We start from the raw sequence: 20,234 nt of genomic DNA, 5'->3' as shown, positions 1-20,234 counted from the left end.
GGAGAGGGGAGGGGCTGAGCGAGACGGGGGCAGGGCCGAGGGGCGGCAGGGGCGGGGCCGACGGAGGACGGGGAGGTGCTGAGAGAGACCGGAGCGGAGAGCCCGTGGGTGGGAAAGGACAGACCGAGGGACGCGAGCTGAGGGGCGCGCGGAGGAGAGGGGAGGGGCCGACGGTCGAGGGGCGGGGCGGGCCAGAGGGGCGGGTCAAGGCCGAGGAAGAAGGGAGGGGAGGGCGTGGCCGTGGGCGAGGGGCGGGGCCGAGGGCGGGAGGGCGCGGGCACCTTGGAAAGCTCGTCGATGAGGTTCTGCTGCTCCACGATCTGCATTTTCAGGAAGTCCACTTCTCTTTCGTCCTGGCTTTGGTCCAGGTCGTTCAGGGAGCTGGGCCTCCTGATGATGCCGGCCCTCTGCCGCTGCAAAGCCAGCCCGACGCGGTCACGCGGGGCGGGCTGAGGGGGGTCGGCGGCCCCGCGCGGGTCCTCCCCGCCAGCCGGGCTCGCGCCGCGCAGCCGCGCCTCCCCGTCCGCCCCGTCCGCGGGGGACCAGGCGCGCCTCGGCTCGGGCCGGGGCGGCGGGCGGCAGGGTCCGGGGGCAGTCTGCGCCCCGGGACGAGGCGGCGGCGTGAGCGGCCCGCCCCCGCGCACCCCGCCGCTGCTGAGCTGAGCGTGGGAAGGAGGCACTTCTGCAGCCGGGTGCGGGGAGGGGGTGCACCCCGGCCTTCCCCCATGCCCCACCCGGGTGAAGGACCGGCTCAAGTAAGAAGGCGCCCAGGAGACACCGGCTAACCGTCCCCACTGCACGACGAGGCCCCCCCACCCCCGGCGGCGCCGGCCTGCGCCACGCTGGTCTGCAGCGGTGCGTCCCTCCACGCAGGTGTCCCGGGGCTCCTCCCACCTGAGCCCGAGATCTTCAGAGTCAGCAGAGGCCGGGGAACCCCGGGTGTTCCACCAGCAGCAGGCCTGGGGCCGGCCCGCCCAGTGACCTCCCCACCCGGTCCCGCTCGGGCAGGTGCCCACAGCCTCGTCCCTCCACGCTCACACCCTCACCTGCCGCCTCCTCTCCCAGCCAGCCCCTTGGGTTCCTTCGCTGCCCTGAGTCTGGAGCCGGGCGTCAGCACCCTCCCGGCCCACCGCACCAGGTGGGGCCCCTTACCATTTCTATGTTCTCCTGGGTGACAAATTTTAACTTGTTCTCCATCCGCCGCAGAGCGTGGGACAGGTCCTCATTCTTCCGGGAAAGTCGCTTGTTCTTATCCAGCAGTGGCTTGTACTGACTCTCCGCTTCCCTCAAGCGCTTTAACTGAAACACAAAATTAATGACACGGCATGACTGCAAGTGTGACATGGAACCAACGGTCCCCGTAGGGAGTCGGCAAACTGACCAGAACAGCTTTGGCTCCAGCCACGCCGTCTCGGGGCCAAGCCTCTATTTTGCCATTAAGAGCCATAGGAGCCTCACCTGGCACATGACCCTACAGGGCCCCTGGAGGAGCCCCACTCAGACACGGGCCACCTGAAATTCCAGTGCCCGTTAGCCGTAATCGTGATGGCTCCGCGGCGAGGGACGGGCCTCACTCGGGTACTTCTGCTCAATAATATGGAGCAGGGATCAACCAACCGGTGCCCAAGGCCCACATATGGCCCCTCAACCAGGTTTTGTTCATAAAGCTTTATTGAAACAGCTGAGAGGCCTGTATGCAAGCCCTGTCCTTGGCACCATCACTCCTTTCCGCAAGGAAAGGGGGCAGGCACCCTGTCCCCCCAAGCAGCCACAGACCCATGTGACACATACCCCGTGGCCCTGCCCCACTGCCACTCACCAGCTCATTCCTTTCCTCCGAAAGCAAGGCGTTTCGGTCCTCCAGCTTCCGGACGATCGCACTCAACTCCGCGATCTTAAGCTGGAAGCGCCGCACGTCCTTTTCATCCAACTGCTGTTCCTAAAACAAAAATCAACTGCAAACAACTGTTCGCAGACACACGCGCAGAAACCTCTGCAGATCCCAGTCACCGCGGAGAACAAAGCAGTTCTGCGCCATTACAGCTCGTGATCGCACGTGGGGGGTGGGTGGGGGCAGACCCCCCCCCCCCGGGACAGGGGACCGCTGCTGACCACCGCGGCCACCGCGGACCGCACAGTGGGGGCAGAGCGAAGGAGCAGGATGTCCGGAATATGCAGTGAAAGGCAAAGGTGTGCAAAGGCGAGCACGCGGGTGTGGGCGGGTGCTGCGGCCTCCCTGGGGCTGCCAAGGGCTGCCCCTGTCGGGAGGGCCTGCGTGTGCGGGAGGCAGGCTCACAGCTTCCCTCGCATGATCGTGTGAGCACAGGAGGAGATGTTCAACCTGAGACTTGCAAAGATGGCTTCCCAGGAAGCGTGCTCCCTCACACTGAGGTTCTACGAGGTCACTTTTGAAACCTCAGGAACCTCATTCAAAAATCAATCAAAACATTCTGATCCAGCTTCAGAGTCTCTCTGGAGTTCACACAATCCATTGAGTGGCAGAGCAAGATTCAATTCAGTTAAGCGATTTATAATAAAATTATAAAAAAAACATGTTCTATTCTTGAAATGTCGTTGTCCTTGGGCTGGCTCAGCGCAAACAGTTTGTCCTCAGAGCAAACAAGGCATGTCCGGGGAGGACAGAGGAACGGTTCCTCATTCAGTAGGTGCAGGAGAGGCTAGGGGCAGGCCCGCAGGACCTGCACTGAGGGTCCACGGAATTTAGAGCCCCCCACCCTGGATTGCCAAGAACCACTCCAGCGGGCTCTGAATCAGGAGCAGCAATGAGCAGTGATGATGTCACAGCCGTGCGGCTGCAAGCTGCCCCCCAACCCACGCTATCTCGGCAGCCTGAAGAGGAGCAGAAGGGTGGCGTGGTCACACAAAAAGAGGGTGGGCGTGACGGGCGGGGGTGCGGGCGAATGGATAGCCAGGAGCCCGTGCACGTGGAGATGGAAGTGGTGCAGCCTCGTCCCTCTCGCCCGGGGCGGGAACCGGGACCAGCAAGCAAGGGCTGTCAGCTGCCTGGGGGCCTGGCAGCTGCAGGCAGGCTCTGGCTGGAGGCCTCGGGGGACCCTGGGGGGCGGGCGGTCGAGTGAAGGCCAGTACTGTGCCACGCCAGCCCGGAAGCAAGGAAGCAGAAGTGTGTCTGCCCGCCCAGCCAAGCTGGAGAAGCGGGGGGCCTGGGGTCCGGCTGGTGGGCTGCAGACACAGTCAGCGTCCCCGGGGCGGGAGGTTCTGGTTCTGGACTCTGGACCTAGGCTCTCAACTCCCTGGGGAGCCGCCCGAGCAGGCCCGCAGAGCCGCGTGCAGCACTGTCTGTGACTTGGGTCGCGGGGGGTGCGGGGGGAGGTGCTTACAGGGCTTCCCGAGTGGTCTGAGGCGTCTCCTGCACCGCCTGCATGAGGAAGCTCCCGTCTGGGGCTGCCCAGGTGCCGATCAGCCTCTTTGACCTGGGACAGCTGCTCATCTAGAGCCTCTTTTTGGAGCTGTAGTCTCTGAGCATGCCCAGCTTGAACCCCTAACTCTCTCTCCAGCACGAAGACTGCTCTGTCTTTAAATTTTATCTCCTCCATCTACAAGGAGAACAGAACACAATCACACAGGCAGGCAGAGTACAGGTCTGCAGTTACCATAGACACACACGGCGGCACTCGGAGCCAGCGTCGGGAGGGGCCCCACGGGAGGGGCCCTGCCCATGTGTCTCTGGGCTCTGCGACGGGATGCAAAGCAGGTGCCACAGCGCAGCTCCACTGCTCTGGCCGCGGCGTGACTCCCTCCACCCCACCCCCGGCCGGGCTGGCCTCTGCTCTGCTGGTCCAGTTCAAGCTGGTGCAGCTGAGTCTCCTTCTGGACTCTGGGCACCCCTCCCAGTGTCCCACCCCTTGTGGTGCTGGACCGCGGGGGCTCCTGGAGGCTGGCATTGGCTGGCAGGTCCACAGACGCCCCCTCTAGCTCCTGCCTTCTGCCGTGTGTCGGGCAGGGCCGGGGAATCGCCGAGTTCCTGGGACCCCATCCATAGCAGACGGGGAGGAGCAGGGTCCGCCCTACAGCAGCGCAGCTGAGGGTGTGAGAAGCGGAATTTCCCGCTGCCTCTTCCCTCCCCTCTCTGAGGGGCACCCCGCCCAGAAAGAGCTGATGCTCTGGTCCTTCTGCACCCTGCCTGTCCTTGCCCCGAGGCGTGGACAGACCGAGATGCTGCCCGACGGCTTGCAGGCAATGCTGCAAGGTCTCCGGACAAGTCAGCTCCAGACTGGAAGTCAGGAGTGTCCGGCCCACCCAGGCCTCTTCAGGCCAGCAGGCGAGTGGCCGTGAGGGGTCCGCGGTCCTCCCCACTCTCCCTGAAGCGCTCGGCCTCCTGAGGGCAGCGAGAAGGCTCTCTGCGCGCGGCTGCCACCTGCCTCCGGGCCCCTCACCTGGCCGCTGCGGGATGCGCTGCCCGTGGGGAGGCAGACACACCCCACGCCCCCTTCTTCAGACAGACGGACTGACGGACTCGGGCGCGGCAAGGGGTCCTTACAAACAGTTCTCGATTTATGAAACGACTCATTTTAAAACAAATTCGCAAACTACGGAGCAGGATGGGATATCCTGGCGCTTCGCTTGCCGTTTCAGGCTAACTGAGCTCATAAACCGGCCACCTGCTGAGGTCAGCTTGGGACAAAGACGTGAGATGTCTCATTAGCCTGGATCACAGAATTTGCAGGCAAGCGATGAACTGAACAGAATAAAAGAAATCCTTAATTGCTAAATTCCCCTTTACTGGAGCACAAAGAAACACCCGGAAGTAGTGAAAACAAAGGGGCCAGTGAAATATAGTTGTATCGCTAAGCAGCCGTGTTCTGGGGTCTAACGACACTCATACGCAACACTTAGAGAGCATCACTATTCTTCCGTCAGGACCCCAGAAAACGAGTCCCTACACGAAGATCCCACTGAAATGAGCTGCGTAAGCAGACGGCTTCGACCAAAAGGCAAACCTCCCTAAGAGGTCGCCCAACCACACCATGTGCTGCGGCCAAGCAGGGCGACGGGCCCACAGAGGAAATTCAAGGACAGGTGCCTTCACACGGGGGTGGGATTTGATCGTCAGGGTGGGAATTCACTCTGAGTTCAGAGACAGTGTCCTGGGGGGTCCTCCTAACGCCGGGGGCTCAGCACACAGCAGTGTCGGTGTCCATCAGCGTCCATGGGCAACAGATGCCCAGACAGGACCCTGCGGTTCCCACCCGAATGCCTGCCTGGGAAGGGGGGACACGCCGGTGCATGAGGTGGAGAGAAAACTCTGTCCGGTCCTGCGGGGCCCCCTTTAGGGTCCCCTAAAGGGCACTGCTTCCAACTGTGGCACATGTCTGCGTAGGATGCCCAGGCCGGCCGGGGAAGCATGGCACTGGGGGCTGCAGTCCCGCTCCCTAGAGGCGCAGCACCCCATTTCCCTGCCCGAGGCCCGCGGGATCTCTCGTCACAGAGAGCACCTGGGACGCCATCTGTCCCCGTCTTATGCAACCGCAAACACCCAGATGACCAGCCCTCCCCAAGGGACAGGACAAGGGCTCTCCGGTGAAATGGGGGCGTGAGTCAGGAGCCTCTGGTCACCCTTCCACCACCTACTCACTCTCTCCCAGACCTCTGCAGTGGCTTCCAGGTGTCCTCCCTGTGTGCACGCCTATGCCTGCTACAGCCCGTCCCTCACAACCACTGTCCTCGCTGAAAATGGAGTCCAGTGGCGTCACTCCCAAAGTTTTAAGGGAAGACCCCAAATCCTGACTGGGGCTGGCCAGCTTCCAGATGAGCCGACCCCACCCGCCTGCAGTCCCAGACCCACACCCGCAGCTCCCCCCTTCCCTCCCCTCCCCCATAGCACACCCACACCCCCTCACCCCTGGGAGCTCCTCCACCCCCTGCCCCTCCCCCATAGCAGCCCCCCCCCCACGCCTCCTCACCCCTGGGAGCTCCCCTCACCCCTTCTTCGCCAGCACACACACCCACCACTCCCGCCCTCTTAGCACCGCACGCCCATTCCTCCCCTCCACAGCCCCTCTCCCCGTTACAGAAGGTGTCCGGAAACCAAGGCAGCCCTTGGGGCGGCTGGTCCCCAGGGAAGGATGCTGAGGCTGGAAGAATGGCCCTTGTGGAGGGGCGAGGACATTCCGCACACCCTGACTCGCCCCTGCCGTCCAGAGCAGGCTCTGCGCAGTGCTCAGAACCAGAACCACTACATGGGGCGCCTGGGAACCTGCGTGTAACATACCCTAGCGGGGCCTGGGAACCTGCGTGTAAAATACCCTAATGGGTGCCTGGTCGGCTCCGTCGACCTAACGTCTCACTCTTGACCGAGGCTCGGGTCGTGATCTCCAGGTCCGGGGACTGAGCCCCTCGTCCTCGGGCTGCGCACCCCACGGGGCGCCTGCTTCTCCCTTTCCCTCGGCCCCTCTCTCTACTCGTGCTCTTTCTCTTTCTCAAATAAATAAAATCTTAAAAAAAAAATGCGTTCTGGACTGTTTGTCGCTCGTGAATAAAAATACAACCAATCTCTGCATTTTGATCTCGATCCTGAAAACATGCAGAACTGTTTTAATGGTTCTGGGGTTTTGGGGTGAACTGCTTAGGGTTTCCTACAGGCACAGCACCGGCAAAAAAGACAGCTTCACACCTTCCTTTCCCGCCTGCTGTGTTTGGTGCCACTGTTCTGCCTTCTTGCCCTGACTCCAGTTCCTGGGAGGGGAAAGAAAACCAAGAGAGGCCCCGACACGACGCAGAACCTCCTACAGCCGGTGTGCCTGCGAGCCCCACGTGGGGAAGGTCCGGAGCCACAGCGGCCTCCAGCCTCCTGGTGGCCACGCCGGAAGTTAAAAGACAACGCAGAGATGCCCTCGAATTCCTGATGGAAAACTTCTCCCCCCCAAGTCCCGACCCAGAAGCCTCGAGCCTGAGAGCGGAATCCAAGTCTCGAGGAAACACGCACAGTCTCCGGAAGTCCTCTCCGCGCCCGGGGTCCGGGATGCCCCTGGAGCCCGCGTTCCGGCAGAAGCGGGAACCAGCGCCAGGAGGAGGCCAGGGGAGGACGGAGCCCAGGAGCGGGCGGGGGCTCCCGGGTGGCCGGAGGTCGGGCTGCTGGCCGGGGGCGGGGGAAGGCAGGCCCGCGGGCGGGCGGGGGGCTCCAGGAGGGGCGTCTGGGGAAGGAGGGCCATGCGTGACTGTGCTGGGGCGGAGATGCCCTCCCGGAATTCAGGCCGAATCACAAACAGGCCCGGAGAGAAACAAGCCCATGAGAAGACGAACTCCACGGCCAAGGGAAGTGCGTACAACACGGTGACAGGCCGTGGGCACTGTGGGTCTTGTGCGAGGAGCGCGCACACGGCAGCCGTCTTGTCGACACTGATTTCACTCAAGTGCCCCGTGGGGGCTTCTCGTGTCCCTGAATACCCTGGGCTCTGGGCCCAGGATGCTGGCCCTGTGCTCCCACCTCCTCGGCTGGGCTGAATTGGCCATGGCTGGGCCCTGCCCCCCAGGGGCCACCCTGCTGTCCCGGGCCGTCACCCGCCCCCCCCCCCCGGGGCCTCAGTGAGCACCCGCCGCGGTCGCCACCGGACGGGTCTCCCCTGACAGTGCCCACACCTCCCTGCATCGGCCCCCCGCTAACAGAAGCCGAGTCCTCCTGTGAAGAGCCGCCCGCACAACGTAGGAGCAGGCGGGAGCAGAGGGGAAGGGGACCGGGGCCCGGGGCAGGCAAAGGGGGAGCAGAAACAGATTTCAAGAAGCAGAACTTTGTGGGCATCTGCGTGGCTCAGTGGGTTAAGCCTCTGCCCTCAGCTCAGGTCCTGACCCCAGGGTCCCTGGATCGAGTCAGCCTGCCTCTCTCTCCGCCTCTGCCTCTCTCCCTGCTTGTGCTCACGCTCTCTCTCTGACTAAATAAATACATCAATAACATCTTTAAAAAATTAGAAATATCAGCATGTTTTTAAGAATTTGGCACAAAGTCCAGAAGAATCAGCTAAAAGAGCGGCCGGCAGCTGCCCCGGGGGCCTCCACGCTAGGGCGGGGCCGGTGGGCACCACAGGGACCGTCTGCTTGTGCTCCAGGCGCCCAGCCGCGGAGCCGGGCCGCAGGCCTGCAGACACACGGCGGGCGCTGCCCGTCCGGGCCCATCTTCCTCCACATGGTCACTGGCGTCCCCCCTTTCCCGGGCAGAAGAAGACAGGAGGGACCGGCCTGTCGCGTAAGGAAGCCCACACTTCCCTCAAGGGTCTTTGTGGCTCACGGCGGCACCGACGCATGGCTTAGAGTTGTGGGGGTCACGGAGTGGGGGACAGCCCGGGAAAGGAGGGCGGCTGTCCGGGCTGGGGGTGTTCGGGCCCCATGTGCACAGCCGCGGAGCTGTGCTTGGCTCACAAGGCTTGCGTCCCCCCCGGGCCTTGGATCTGGAGAGCGGCTGGACCCCGTCTGGGAAGTACAACATGGCGGGATGGCCCGGGGCAGGCTTCAGAAAGGGGGAAGAGGTGCCCGGCCGAGCTGCTTGGAGAGATTGCAGCATCCCGCTCAGGGGATCCCAGGGGTCCTGAGTGTGACCAGCAGCAAAGCCAGCTCGTCCCCAGCCCATGGCAGGGAACATGGGGCTCTAAGGTAGAGCCATTTCCCCCAAATACCAAGGAGGTCAAGCTCCACGGGATGAGGACAGTCAGGCACAAACCCTCCCATACCCTGAATATTCTCTTTAGCTTCTTGCTCTGGGTCTCTGAGGACGCCGACTCTCGGGGCGCCAGCCACGGACAGCGGGTGTCTGGAGCCATCCCGACGCCCCAGGGAAGCTGCCGAAATCCGGCCTCTCCTGACCGGACAAGAGGCTGACTCCCCATGGTCCAGACGCAGAGGGTGCCTCCCCACATGGCACCGACACCAAGACGGCCCCCGGGGGCCGTGGCCTTCACCTCTCTGGACCCTGTGCTCACGCCCACGCCCCACGAGCCCCTCCCCGCACCCCGTGCCCCGGGAGCACATACCAGCCTGCGGATCTCCCGCTCGCACTCCTTCTTGATGCGGGAGATCTCCTCCTGGTGCAGATGGTACACGCTGCGGATCTCCGCGGCCTTGATCTTGTCGGCCTGGGCCACGATGGTCAGCGCCTCCTCCACCTGCTTCTTGGCCCCCTTGAGCTCCGAGATCTCCTGCTGCATCCTCATCTTCTCCGCCTCGAACCCCTTCTTGGCGTCCTCCTTCGCCTCCGCCAGCAGCAGGACCTTGGCCTTGTCGGGGGCACCGTCCCGCAGGGCGTGCAGCAGCGCCCGCAGCCGCCGGTTCTCGCTGTCCTTGGTCTTGGCGACCCGCAGCAGCTCGGCCTCGTGCTGCCGCAGCAGCGCCTCCCGCACGGCCTGCAGCTCCTTCATCTTCTCCTCGTGCAGCTTGGTCTTGAGCTCGGTGAGCAGCACCGCGCTCTTGTGCTGCTCGTGCTCCCGCACCTGCCGCAGCTCCTGGTTCTTCTCCCTCTCCACCCGGCTCACCTGAAAGACAGGAGCGCCGCCGCCTCTGGTCACGTCCCGGCCCGCGCACGCCCGGGGCTCGCGGCGGGAGTTCCGTGTCCTCCCTGCGCGGCTGGGGACGATCTCCCCCTGAGACGCGTCCTCACGGACGAGCCGGGCGGGCGGAGAGCGTGCCAGGCGTCCTCGGCAGCCGGAGGCTGGAAGCACCGTGAGCCTGGAAAGGAAGATCACAGACACGTGGGTCCACACGGACCCACTCCGCTGCCTACCCCCCGCCAGGCCCGGCCGCCTCGCCCATGAGCTGCAGGGAAGAAGGTGCGGGACGCGCGTGCGCACGGGCCTCCGGCCCAGAGGACAGGGCACTGCACTTACCTCCTGCGATGTTCTTGGTCGATGGGGAGGCAACTTGAGGCCATCGGTCTGTCTAGATTTTGGAAATGCTCAGATTTTTCACTGAATCTCTTGTTTTCATCTAGAACGTCAGTCTTGGCTCAGGGGCCACACCACCCACACGCAGCAGGAAGTTGGGGCTCAGGACCTAGCATGGGGTGAGGCAGCGGCTGACCCGCCCCGGGTCCCGCTGTGGCTGGTGTTTCGCTTCCGCCCCGGCCTCTGGGCTCCGTGGCACCTCGTGCAGGGCCAGCATGCCCGAGCCTCTCCTTCTCTCCTGTGACCTCAAGCCCAGCTCCAGAGTGGGCGCCCCCGCTCCCCACTTAGACAGCTACAGCTCCAGCTCCCCCCCACCATCCACCGTCCACAGGAGGAAGCGTCCGTATGGGCAGACGGGTGGCCCAGCCCCCTTCTCTGCTTTGGGGGCGTTCAGGGCAAAGGCAGAGCCGGGGCGCCTCGGTGAGCAGACAACACCCACGGTGCCGTCTGGGAAGTTCCATGCACCCCGCCCACGACCCTGGCACCCCAGCTCGCAACTCTGGGTTCCTTCCCCCAGGGTGACAAGCTCTGACCCTCCACCCTGGGCAGGCCCACCGCCCATCCCCCAGACCGTGGCCGGCAGCCCCCAGACGCCCAGCCCTAACTCCGCACGCCGACCCACCACTGTGCACCCCCTTCCCACAGCAGCCTCCCCCCCAGTGCCTTATTCATCCCTCTCTGCAAGACCGTGGTGTCCCTCCGCGCCAGAGCGAGCATCCCCGGGACCCACGCAGACCGGGAGGCCACACGCCCCGCACCCGCCGTACGCTTACCTCCCATCAGGACACGCATGTGACCGGACGCGCTCAGCTGGGGCTCCCGGCTGGTGGTCCAGTGTGCAGTGGGGTCTACCCTGAGCTGCCCTCGGGATGGCTCAGACCCCGCAGTGCTGCACCAATTCTAGTGACCGAACTCTGTCTCAGCCTTGCAGGCCTCTGGGCGCTAGCAGGACCGAGCAAGTAACTGCCCAGCCGTCTGGGTTCCCGCCAGAGGAGGGGCCGTTGCTGAAGCCTAGTGCGAGGGCTCACTCCTTGCCCACTGAAGGGGCACTGTCCTTCTCCAGTTCCCGGCGAAGATGTCAGTGGTGGTTCTCAGCCGTGGGGGGCGATCAGCAATCTGTGCTCTCAAGGGGCCGCTCCCGAGCCATTTCCGCCCCCACGGGGGGGTCGGGGGCTCGCGGCCGGACATAGGGGAGCCAGCCGGCCTCTTACATGGGCATCAAGAGGGAAGAGCAGTGTGGTCATGGTGGTGGCCACGGGTGGTCACAGAGCTGTTATTTGTCGCAGCAGGAGCTGGTGGAGCGGATGCTCGGGCCTGCAGGGTCTGGCTCTCGCTGTGCTCCCGGCCGATTCAGAGACAACGGCCCCCACACCTGCCGCGTACTTGCCCTTCTGTCCAGTGCCCGGGACCGTCCCTGCTGCATGCGGGAAGGGCCTGGTGAAAACCCAGACCCACACCAAGTGCCCAGCCCCACACGCTCCAACGAGCCGTGGGCAGGTTGGAGCAGCAGGCTCAGACGCAGCAGACCATGGCCGGTGTCCCCTTCGGAGCCCGGGTCCTCCGCTACAGCCCCCACAAGTGCACAAGCAAGCACATGGCGCTTCCAGGAGACACAGGCTCTCACCGCAATTCCGAGCAAGACACACTGGATGGGAAGACCAGCCCCGCTGCTTCCTCGGGCTCCGAGGGTGCCCCGAGATGCCCTCAGCCCCCACCTCGGCCTTCCGCCCCCTTGGGTCTCCGCAGCGGGCGTTCCCCTGACGCTCCATCCATTGGGCCTGTGCTGTGGCCTCAACCGCACGGCTCCCCAGGCCAGAGACGTGCGATGGCGGGGATGTGGCCGGCGGCCCCAAGCACACCGGCCATGGGGAGGCGACGGGCAGGAGGCGTCCCAGGCTCCTGTCCCCAGATGAGCACCGAAAACTGTGGAGATGTGCCGTGGCCTGCCTGCTGGGTCCCACTGGTTCTGGGTGACTCCGATCTGTCCCGGAAACACACGGCAGCTTTGCAAGTTAAGGAGACGGTCCTGTCGAGGTAGCGGGTAGCGACGCTTCCCTGAGATCCGCAGCTGCCTCGGCCGCAGACCGCGGCCCCCAGGACCTCATCAACGTCCGGCCGACGTGGCTGCTGGTGGCTTGGCGGCGCTCTTGACTCTTGGCTTGTGGGGCCACAGCGTTGCCTTCCCAGACGTCGCGGGCTGAGTGGTTTCTGCATCTGGGTGGGTCTCCGCGCCACTCGACGGGCTGCCGGGGGGGGGGGGTGGCAGGTCGCCCATTCGGTTCATTTTTTCCATTCACCCACTTTCAAGGGACGAGGCTCCCCATCGGCCCGGCGGGAGCCCGATTACTTGTTTGGTCAGGAACGTGTGGGTTTGAGCGTAGCCGGCGGGGCTCGGTTTGCTCTCATCCCACTGAGGCTCGGAGCGTCCGTCTGTGGCCCGTGCGAGCCAGCCCCGAAGCCTTCGGACGCGCCGTGACCCTGGCCGTCCCAGGCTCCCCGCAGGTCGGGCGATCCTGTGGCTCACCGCCGGCTCCAGCCTGTGCCCCAGGCACCCTGACTTCTTTCAAGGGGCAGTGCTATTTCGGCGTCCCAGCAGGACCCGGGGCTGCCGCAGCCCCAGGCTGGTCCCGGCTGCAGGCCTCCAGTCGGACAGAAACGGCCTCCCTGTGCGTATGCGAGAGGAGATGCCTCGAGCTTCCCACCGGCGCTTCCCACTTCCAGCTCGGTTTCCACCTCCAGCCCAGGCTTCTGTTCGACCTCCCGGGGCAGCTTCCGGGCCTCCGCTCCCCTCACATGCAGAACCTGGTTCTCAAGGAAGCCGGGGCGGCAGGGGAGAACATTCCCGTATTCCTCTTCGAACCAGGTGAGACACGCAGCCGCTCGGACCCGGGAGCTGCTGTGTTCACACCCTTCCTGCCGGTAAGAGTCCTGACAACGGGCGTTCTCCCACATTCCCTGCTCTCTTCCCCGTTTGTCATGGTGGGGCCTTGTCTGCGTGGTTGGCTCCCGTGACCTGGCCGTCCTCAGGCCTTGTTCAGAAAGAAACTACGTTCCGTGCTGCCCACAGTCCTCACAAAAACCCGCCGGACCCCCAAGTCCCACCCCAGGCCGAGCCAGGCTTTCCCTGAGGAGGGGGTGCTGGTCCCAAGAACCGCCACCAGCCGGCCATCCCAGTGGCTGGGACCTGCTGTGGACACACAGGCCCACGGTGACAGGCACTACCGTCTCCACTCCTCGGTCAAGGCCAACGTCTCCCCTCAGGCCAGACCACAGCCCCACGAGGATGACCCACATCCGGCCCCTGACCCACGCAGACGCTCATAGGGATGGGTGGCCGCCATCCGCAGTCCTGACTGCACATCCCCAAGAGGGGCCGATCTGCTGGAACTGCAGAGCGACAGGGCCGGGCTGGGACGCCCTGAGGCCGGTCTCCTGCCAACCTGCTCCGGACAGGACGGAGACAGAGGCACCCGGAGTCCTGCTGCTCGAGGAGCTGTGTCCGCAGCCGAGATCCGTCACTGATGTCACCCGCCGAGAACAGAACTGCATCTGCAAAGAGCCCCCAAGGCGCCGCCCGGAGCCTGCAGGGTGGGGGGGTCCTGCACTCAGACCGTGGTGCAGCAGGCCCGACCCGCCGGCCACACAGCCACAGGCCCTGGGTCCCTTCTCACCAGGGGCCCTGGCACGCCGTTCCACACTCGTGCGTGCTTGGAAGCAGCCATAACCCTTTACGGGGCCACAGAACATTTACGGCTCTCGAACACCGGTCCACGCATTTGCTCGAGGTTTATGGGATTTTAATTCACATGGGCACACAGCACCGCTGGGGCCTGGCTTCAGGGGTCGTGCCACCTCCACACAGGCTGGCTTTCTTCAGGAAGGGACCAGACCTTTCTCTCTAATTCGGGGTCCTCCCCAGAGATGGGCTATGGAGGCATGAGGCCCGCCTGTCCCCCACTGGCCAGGGCACCGGTCCAGCCAGCAGCGGCACCACCTCGGACCGACGGGCAGGGAGGCCTCCTTCAAGGTGCTGAACGTGCACCCCTGACTTCCCACGTCAGCTGCTTGCGGCCTTTGCCCATGTTAGGCCAGTTTCTGGAACGCCCCGTCTCGGTTCTTGTTCCTCCAGGTCCTGGCTCTGAGAAGGCATCTTCCCTCCGGCTCGCTCTCTGGTTCAGCTCTGGGTCTTTCCTGCCCCGTTTTGTCTGCCACGTCCCAAGCGGCTGTATTTCCGGGGAGATTGCTGTCTCTCGCCCGACCAGGAGGAAAAGCTTGCAGCTGCCGCGGGAGCCTGCCGCACCCTGCGAGGGGGACTCGGTGTTTCTGGGCCTGGAGGAGGGGAAGACCCTTCCCCATGGAAGGCTTGGAAACAACGGGGATTTGGCCATGCGGACATGACTCCCCATTACCGACTCCCACACCTTCCATGGTTGTCGCGCAGACGCCACTGCTCCCCTCGGAGCCAGGCCTGCACGGCGGGTGTGCTGGACCGGCACCGGCTGCGGGGCCGGCCGTCCTCCCCACCCCTCGGCCTTCCCCAACCGGGGGGAGATTGCAACCGTCCCATTGTCCAGCATGACCTACAGTGTCAACTACCCCAACCTCATGACCAGGACACCGCACAATCCCCTAGTGGGTCCTGATCTGCGTTAGGACCCCTGTGCTCTGCCAATGTCGTGGTCCACGCGCTACACTATCGGGCCCCTCCTACCCCCACCTACACAGCCCTCTGTGGCCTAAACTCGGGGCCACCATTGCTGCCGCTGCATCAGGTAAGCCCTGTCCAAGAGGAGCTCCCACAGACCCGCCTTGGCCCACTCTGTCCAGTCATTCTGGTCTCTGGCCTGGGCCACCTCTTCTGAGAGGCCCTCCTTGATTGCACCACTGCCGCCATGCCTTCTTGCCTGGGTTTACTTCGCCCAGACGCCTGCTTCCCATTCCTCAGTGTCTCCCTCCACTGAGGTACGGCCTGGGGGTCACACAGGCACCCCGTGTTTCAGAAACTCCTTCCCAGTTAAAGGAGGCCAGCGTCCTTTGAGCAGGTAGAAGCGTGTCGTGTCCATTCCTTCCCACAGGCCACAGTGGTGCTTGTGAGCAGGGGGGCACAGTGGGGGCAGGACCCCATGAGTGCAGGCCGTGGGGGCTGCTCCGTGTTTGGGCTGGGCTGGAGCCTTGGCGTTGTGGCGGAGATGGGTGGCCTTCAGCACCAGGCTTGGGTGGCCTTCAGCACCAGGCTTGTTTTCACCTCGCTGTCCACGTTCACACCCCCAGCACCCCACTCTGCTTATCGGACGCTGAGTTCATTTCCACGTGGCTCCCACGAAGCCTTCCGAGTGAGCTCCTCTCCCTGCGGGGCCAGCTCCCTCTTTCCAGAGGGTTCTTTGCCAGAGGTGGCCCCACTTCAGTCTCTCGACCGAGGGCAGCCGCAGGATAGTCCTCTTCGATTTAACGTGTCTCATTCTTTACTGTCAAGTCAACCTCCTAGGTACCCCACGAGAGCTTGACCAGCCGCCTGAAAACCGCGGTGCTGAGCTCACGCAGGTTCCCAGGCTTTCTGGGCACCTCGTCTACCCCGGCAAGTCACAGTCCCAAACCGTGGTGTCCCTGCTCCGGGACTGTGCTGGGGATTCCTGCTCAAGGTTGGGTGACCTGCGCCATGGCCTCCGGCACACAACCGCCACGCAGCCGGGCTTGCGAGTGGGTTGGGTCCTCCTGGCTGTCCCCAGACTTCCGGGCTGAGCTCCAGATCCAGCCCACCTCCCCAAGCATCTGGAAGGTGCCAAAACCAGACAGAAATCAGTCCCATGGTCCAGATCTGGTTACGCAAATTTGTCCCCCGCTGTTGCAACAGTGACTTTAACGGTGGCACATAAAAGACTTCAGGATTGATAAGGACAGAGCGGTTGACGATCACGATGATCAGATTCGTGCTTTCCATCCCCCACGTCGGCATGACTAAGGCCCCAACACCGGCAGCTTTGTGTGGCGAGGGTCGCGTTGGGCTGAGCAGACGGAGCGGGGGACACCAGCTCAGGATCGCTGGCGCGTTTCACTGACCGACCTGGCTGCTGGGGGAGACGGGAGAGCGCAGGCGGGAACTGGAAAGAGGCCCGAGGGACGTCCTGCCCTCCGATTATCCTGCTCCCAGCTCAAGGCCCTGGGTTGGGGTGAGGACGGGCGCTCTGAACCCTGGGGGAGCCTGTGTGGCACAGTTACGCGTTCGACTTTTGGTTTCAGCTGAGGTCATGATCTCAGAGTCGTGAGATCGAGTCCCAAGTAGGGCTCCCTGCTCAGCGGGGTGGGGGGGCCCTGCCAGTCTCTCCCTCTCCCACGGCTTCTCCTCCTGCACGCTCTCCTGCTCTCTCAAATAATTAGATAAATCTTAAAAAGAAAGAAAGAAGCCATGAGCCCCACCGGTGTGCGAAGGACAGCCAAGCAGCTCCCTGACCTGAGCCTCACGCCCGTCCCTGGAGGCCAGCCCCACGCGGGAGGAGACAGGAAGGACAGTGTGTCTACGAGGGTCTAGAACTTTCCTATTTGAATCGTGAAGGACAATGTCCTGTGTCGGTTCTGGGTGGTGGGTATCGTCTACAGACGCACACACACAAACACACACATGAACACACTTAAACAAAAAAACACTTGAACGTTTTAATGATGCTTGGCAGGAAGGTACGGGTCTGGCTTGGAAGTAGCAGTGGGAGCCCAGAGGTGGAGGAGGGAAGGCTCAGGCTCAGAGAAGGTCTGTGGGTCTGAATGCACCCCGGCTGCTCCTTCCCACCTTCCAGACTAGCAACAGGGGCGGGAAGGGGAGACGATGATGAAGAACCACTACCCTGCCGCCACCTGCGTGTTCCTGGAGTGGAGGAGACCCAGCTCTCCGGGACTGACACCTTCTCCTGGGGCCTGTGGGGCCCGTGGGGCTCTGTTCCCTGCACCCGCAGGCTGACCGCAGGCTAGAGCCAGGGGGACCCCGGCAGCCTGCGGCTGAGGCGGCAGGGAAGGAGGCTCCGGGCCATGATGCCCAAGGCCGTAGGCTTCAGAGCATCCCCTCGAGTGCACGGGGAAGGGCTCCTGCCAGCAAGGGTGAGCCCCGCCAGCCAGGGTGAGGCTGGCGGCCCCATTTCTAACAAGAGTCACAGGCCCTGCAGTGCAGCAAGTCTGCAAACCGCAGCCTCAGGGACCTCACCCCTGCACAGAGAAGAGCTGGGGGGAGCCCCCTCCCCCGCGGTCTCAGCCAGGTGACCGGGCTGTCCGGGGGCCTGCCGTGCTCCGGACACGCACGCACGCACACGCGCCCTCGGACCCAGCTTCCGCGCACGGGGCCTCGGCCGCGCAGACCCCCGCTCGCTCCTGCCACCCCTGCCCTCGGCCCGCGGGGTTGGGAACCGCCTAGATGCCGCAGGCCGGTCCGTGTGGGCGGAGCCTCAGACCTGCCCCAGCCCCGCGGGGCACCTGGCGCGGGCTGCTCCCGTCCGCGCGGCACAGACCCAGAACTCGAGCGCGGGCCGCGGCCTTTTTTTTCGTCGCTTCCTCTGAACTTGGTGCCAAGAGGTCAGTCCTTCGGGACAGAAGTGACAAAGGCCCCGCCGCAGCACCTCGGCCGCCAGCTCCCGGGCCCTCGCACAGCAGGGAGGGGATGCGAGCTCCAACCCGGCCCGCATCGCGCGCTGTGGCCGCCCCAGGAGCGCACGCCCCGCCGCCGCCCGCGCCCCCACCCGCGCCCCCACCCCAGGCCTCCGCGGGGCGGGCCGGCTTGGCTAAGAGCGCATGCGCAGGAGCACGCAGCCCGCAGACGGCTCGGAAACGGGCGGGCGCGGCCAGTCCGGTCACCGGACTGATGGACGCGGGGTCTGAACCTCCGCGGTTACCACGGCTCCTGGGCCAGGGTGTAACGGGGGGGGGGGTGTCACACAGCTGCTGGAGACCTGGCCCCCCGTCCCCACGGCCTCCCAGAACAGCTCGGCCCTGGGCAGGACCCTCCGGAAGACCCACCCGCTTCCACACTCCCAGGAGGCCTTGGTGGGGGCGGGGGCAGAGGTTGGGCCGTGGAGAGGACAGCGGGTCCGTGGGACGCCTCCCACCCAGGCCTGGCACGGAGCAGGCGGTCCCGGACAGAACCCCACTGCCCCCAGCACAAGCCCCGCCTTCCGCGTGGGCCTCGAGGACCCCAAGTGCCGGACGTCTGGGTGGTGCCATCTCAGGCCTGCCCCAGGCCATCGCCACTCCCCGGGGCTGCCCCCGCGTTCCTGAGGCGCTGGAAGCGCTTCGCTCAGTCTGTGCCTTTCATCCCTGCAGCGGTCGTCCTACCGCCCATTCAGGGGACATTTCCCAGGATGGCGCCACTGGCCGAGGTCCCACTGGCCCAGGCACTGAGGCAGGGCGGTCCCCCACCTCACACTACCCCCCGCCCCGGGCTGCCCTCTTCCCAGAGCTGTCTGCCCTTCCCAGCGGCGCTGAGAGCCCCTGAGGACCCTGGGACCAGGCAGGGAGACCCGGCCGGGCAGGGGTGAGACCCGGCGGGGCAGGGGTGGGGAACAGGGAAGGAGGGTCGGGGGCTCACCTTGCCCTTCTCCTGCTGCAGCTCAATCTGGATGTCGGTGAGCTTGGCCCGCAGGTCCTCGTTGGCGGCCTGGAGAGCAGCGAGGAGCTCCGCCTTGTCCCCCTTGCCTCGGGCGCCCATGCCCTTCTTGGACATGGTGAGGGCGGCCCCAGGGGTGCCCCGGGCGGGCCGAGTCTGGGCTGGGCTGTTCACACCAAGCTCGGCAGGCAGGGCCTCCAGCGGCTCCGCTACATTTCCTTGCTGGCCTGGAGGGAAAACACGGCTGGTGAACGGACTGGCCTCCCGCGGCCTCGGGCGGAGCTTGGGCCACGTGCAGCGGGGATGGGGAGGGCCAAGGCTGGCGTGGAGCCTGGAGGAAGGCGTCCAGACTGCGTGCCCGGCCCTGGCCCCAGACCACAGAGGCCCTCTGTGCTCCGTGCGCAGCTGTGACGGGTCACCGCACCGCCGGTGCCCTGTCAGGCGCAGGAGGAATGCCTGCAGGGTGTTCTGCCTCCTTGGAATGAGAGGCTGCAGACCCGACTTTAAGGTCCAATTTCATACCTGGGTATGTCGCCCCAGAGGCAATGGTGGGCATGAACCAGGAGCTTCTCGGACAAGGGGGTGGACCCTGCCAGGGGCCCCGAGAATTTTGCCCCAGGTGGACATACGCCCTCGCCCTGAGCCAACGCAGGGGAGAACGCACAGCCCCAGCCACCCCGGGCGGCACCCTGCCCTGGGCCTGCTGGTGCATCGCCGAGCACCGCGCTGGGGATTCCCTCCGTGTCCCCAGGCCTGGGGCTGCGTTTCCTTCCCTGCGTGTCCAGCACCAGGTGTGGGAGGGAAGCCAGTCGACCAGCTGTGGAGACTGGAGGCCGGGATTCAGCACCAGGAGGTGGACCCTGCTCCACACTCAGACCTGGGCAACCCCGTGCCTCAGTTCCCTCACCTGCACCAAGGGGAGGCGAGGACGCCCCTGGCCCTCAAGGCTTCCGTCCTGCACCTCAGACACCAGGACGGTGCCCCAGCGGTGCCCGGTAGCACCCGCCTGCCCACCCCAGCTCACAGGCCAGGAAGGTGCCTCCAGTGGGGTCAAAGTTCAGCCTGGACGCAGGCTGGGACACTGTCACTTCTAGGGACGTGCTCTCCACGTGAGTCCCCGCAGCCTTTGTCCTCCCTGAGGCCTCGGGACACGGACTCCGGACAAAGCCCCAGATGGGAGTCTGCGGAGAAGGCCCGCGCAGGCGACACCGAATGAGGAGGCTCGTCAGGCAGAGGCCTCACGTCGGCCTGGGGAGCAGAGCCAGATGGCGGACTCCTCCAAGGACGGGGACTGAAGCCGGTCGGGGACATTGGGGCGTTTGGGGTCACCTCGGCACTGGTGTGGCCTCAGAAAAGATCCCAGCAGACCCTCTGTCCCTCCGCCCGAGCCCGATGGCCGGTCCTCCGCTCCTTCTGTCCCGGGCCCCTGCCCGGAGATGGACACGCCTGGCAGAAGGGAGGGCCGAGGCCGAGGCTCCCGGTTCCATTTGCAGAGTCCACCTGGGGCCATTCTGTAGATTTTCCAGCGCTGTGTAGAGGGTTTTCTGCCCAATTGCAGGGACGTCTCCCTTCACGCCTTCACCGGCAGTGCCGAGAGACCCCTGGGTCAGAGTTCCCGCCGGCAGAGCCACACAGCTGCGCCTGCTGAGGGCAGGCCCACATGCAGGCCCCCAGCCCCACGGGCCGCTGCCGCGGGGCCGTGCCAGAGCTTCTCATCAGCTGCAGGACCCCCTCGTGTCCGGGCGACG

At 64.8% G+C, this 20,234-nt stretch overlaps 1 protein-coding gene across 8 annotated transcripts in view; it reads right to left on the bottom strand.

The window, feature by feature from the left end:
* JAKMIP3 (Janus kinase and microtubule interacting protein 3) overlaps positions 1–20,234 on the bottom strand; it is a 111,070-nt gene that overhangs the window by 35,643 nt on the left and 55,193 nt on the right. For all 8 annotated transcript variants that reach the window (XM_082721542.1, XM_082721548.1, XM_082721545.1 and 5 more), the window contains 6 exons: positions 18,469–18,713; positions 9,000–9,497; positions 3,360–3,575; positions 1,820–1,939; positions 1,153–1,299; positions 282–413 (listed from right to left, as the gene is read on the bottom strand). In XM_082721542.1, the coding sequence (XP_082577668.1) occupies positions 282–413; positions 1,153–1,299; positions 1,820–1,939; positions 3,360–3,575; positions 9,000–9,497; positions 18,469–18,713 (1,358 nt within the window). The remainder of the gene's footprint in view (positions 1–281; positions 414–1,152; positions 1,300–1,819; positions 1,940–3,359; positions 3,576–8,999; positions 9,498–18,468; positions 18,714–20,234) is intronic.

The sequence above is a fragment of the Mustela nivalis genome (assembly GCF_964662115.1).
Source record: "Mustela nivalis genome assembly, chromosome: 2".
In the NCBI taxonomy this organism is placed as follows: Eukaryota; Metazoa; Chordata; class Mammalia; order Carnivora; family Mustelidae; genus Mustela; species Mustela nivalis.
The sequence above is the reverse complement of the archived record's forward strand: the minus strand, read 5'-3'. Positions and strand labels throughout refer to the sequence as shown.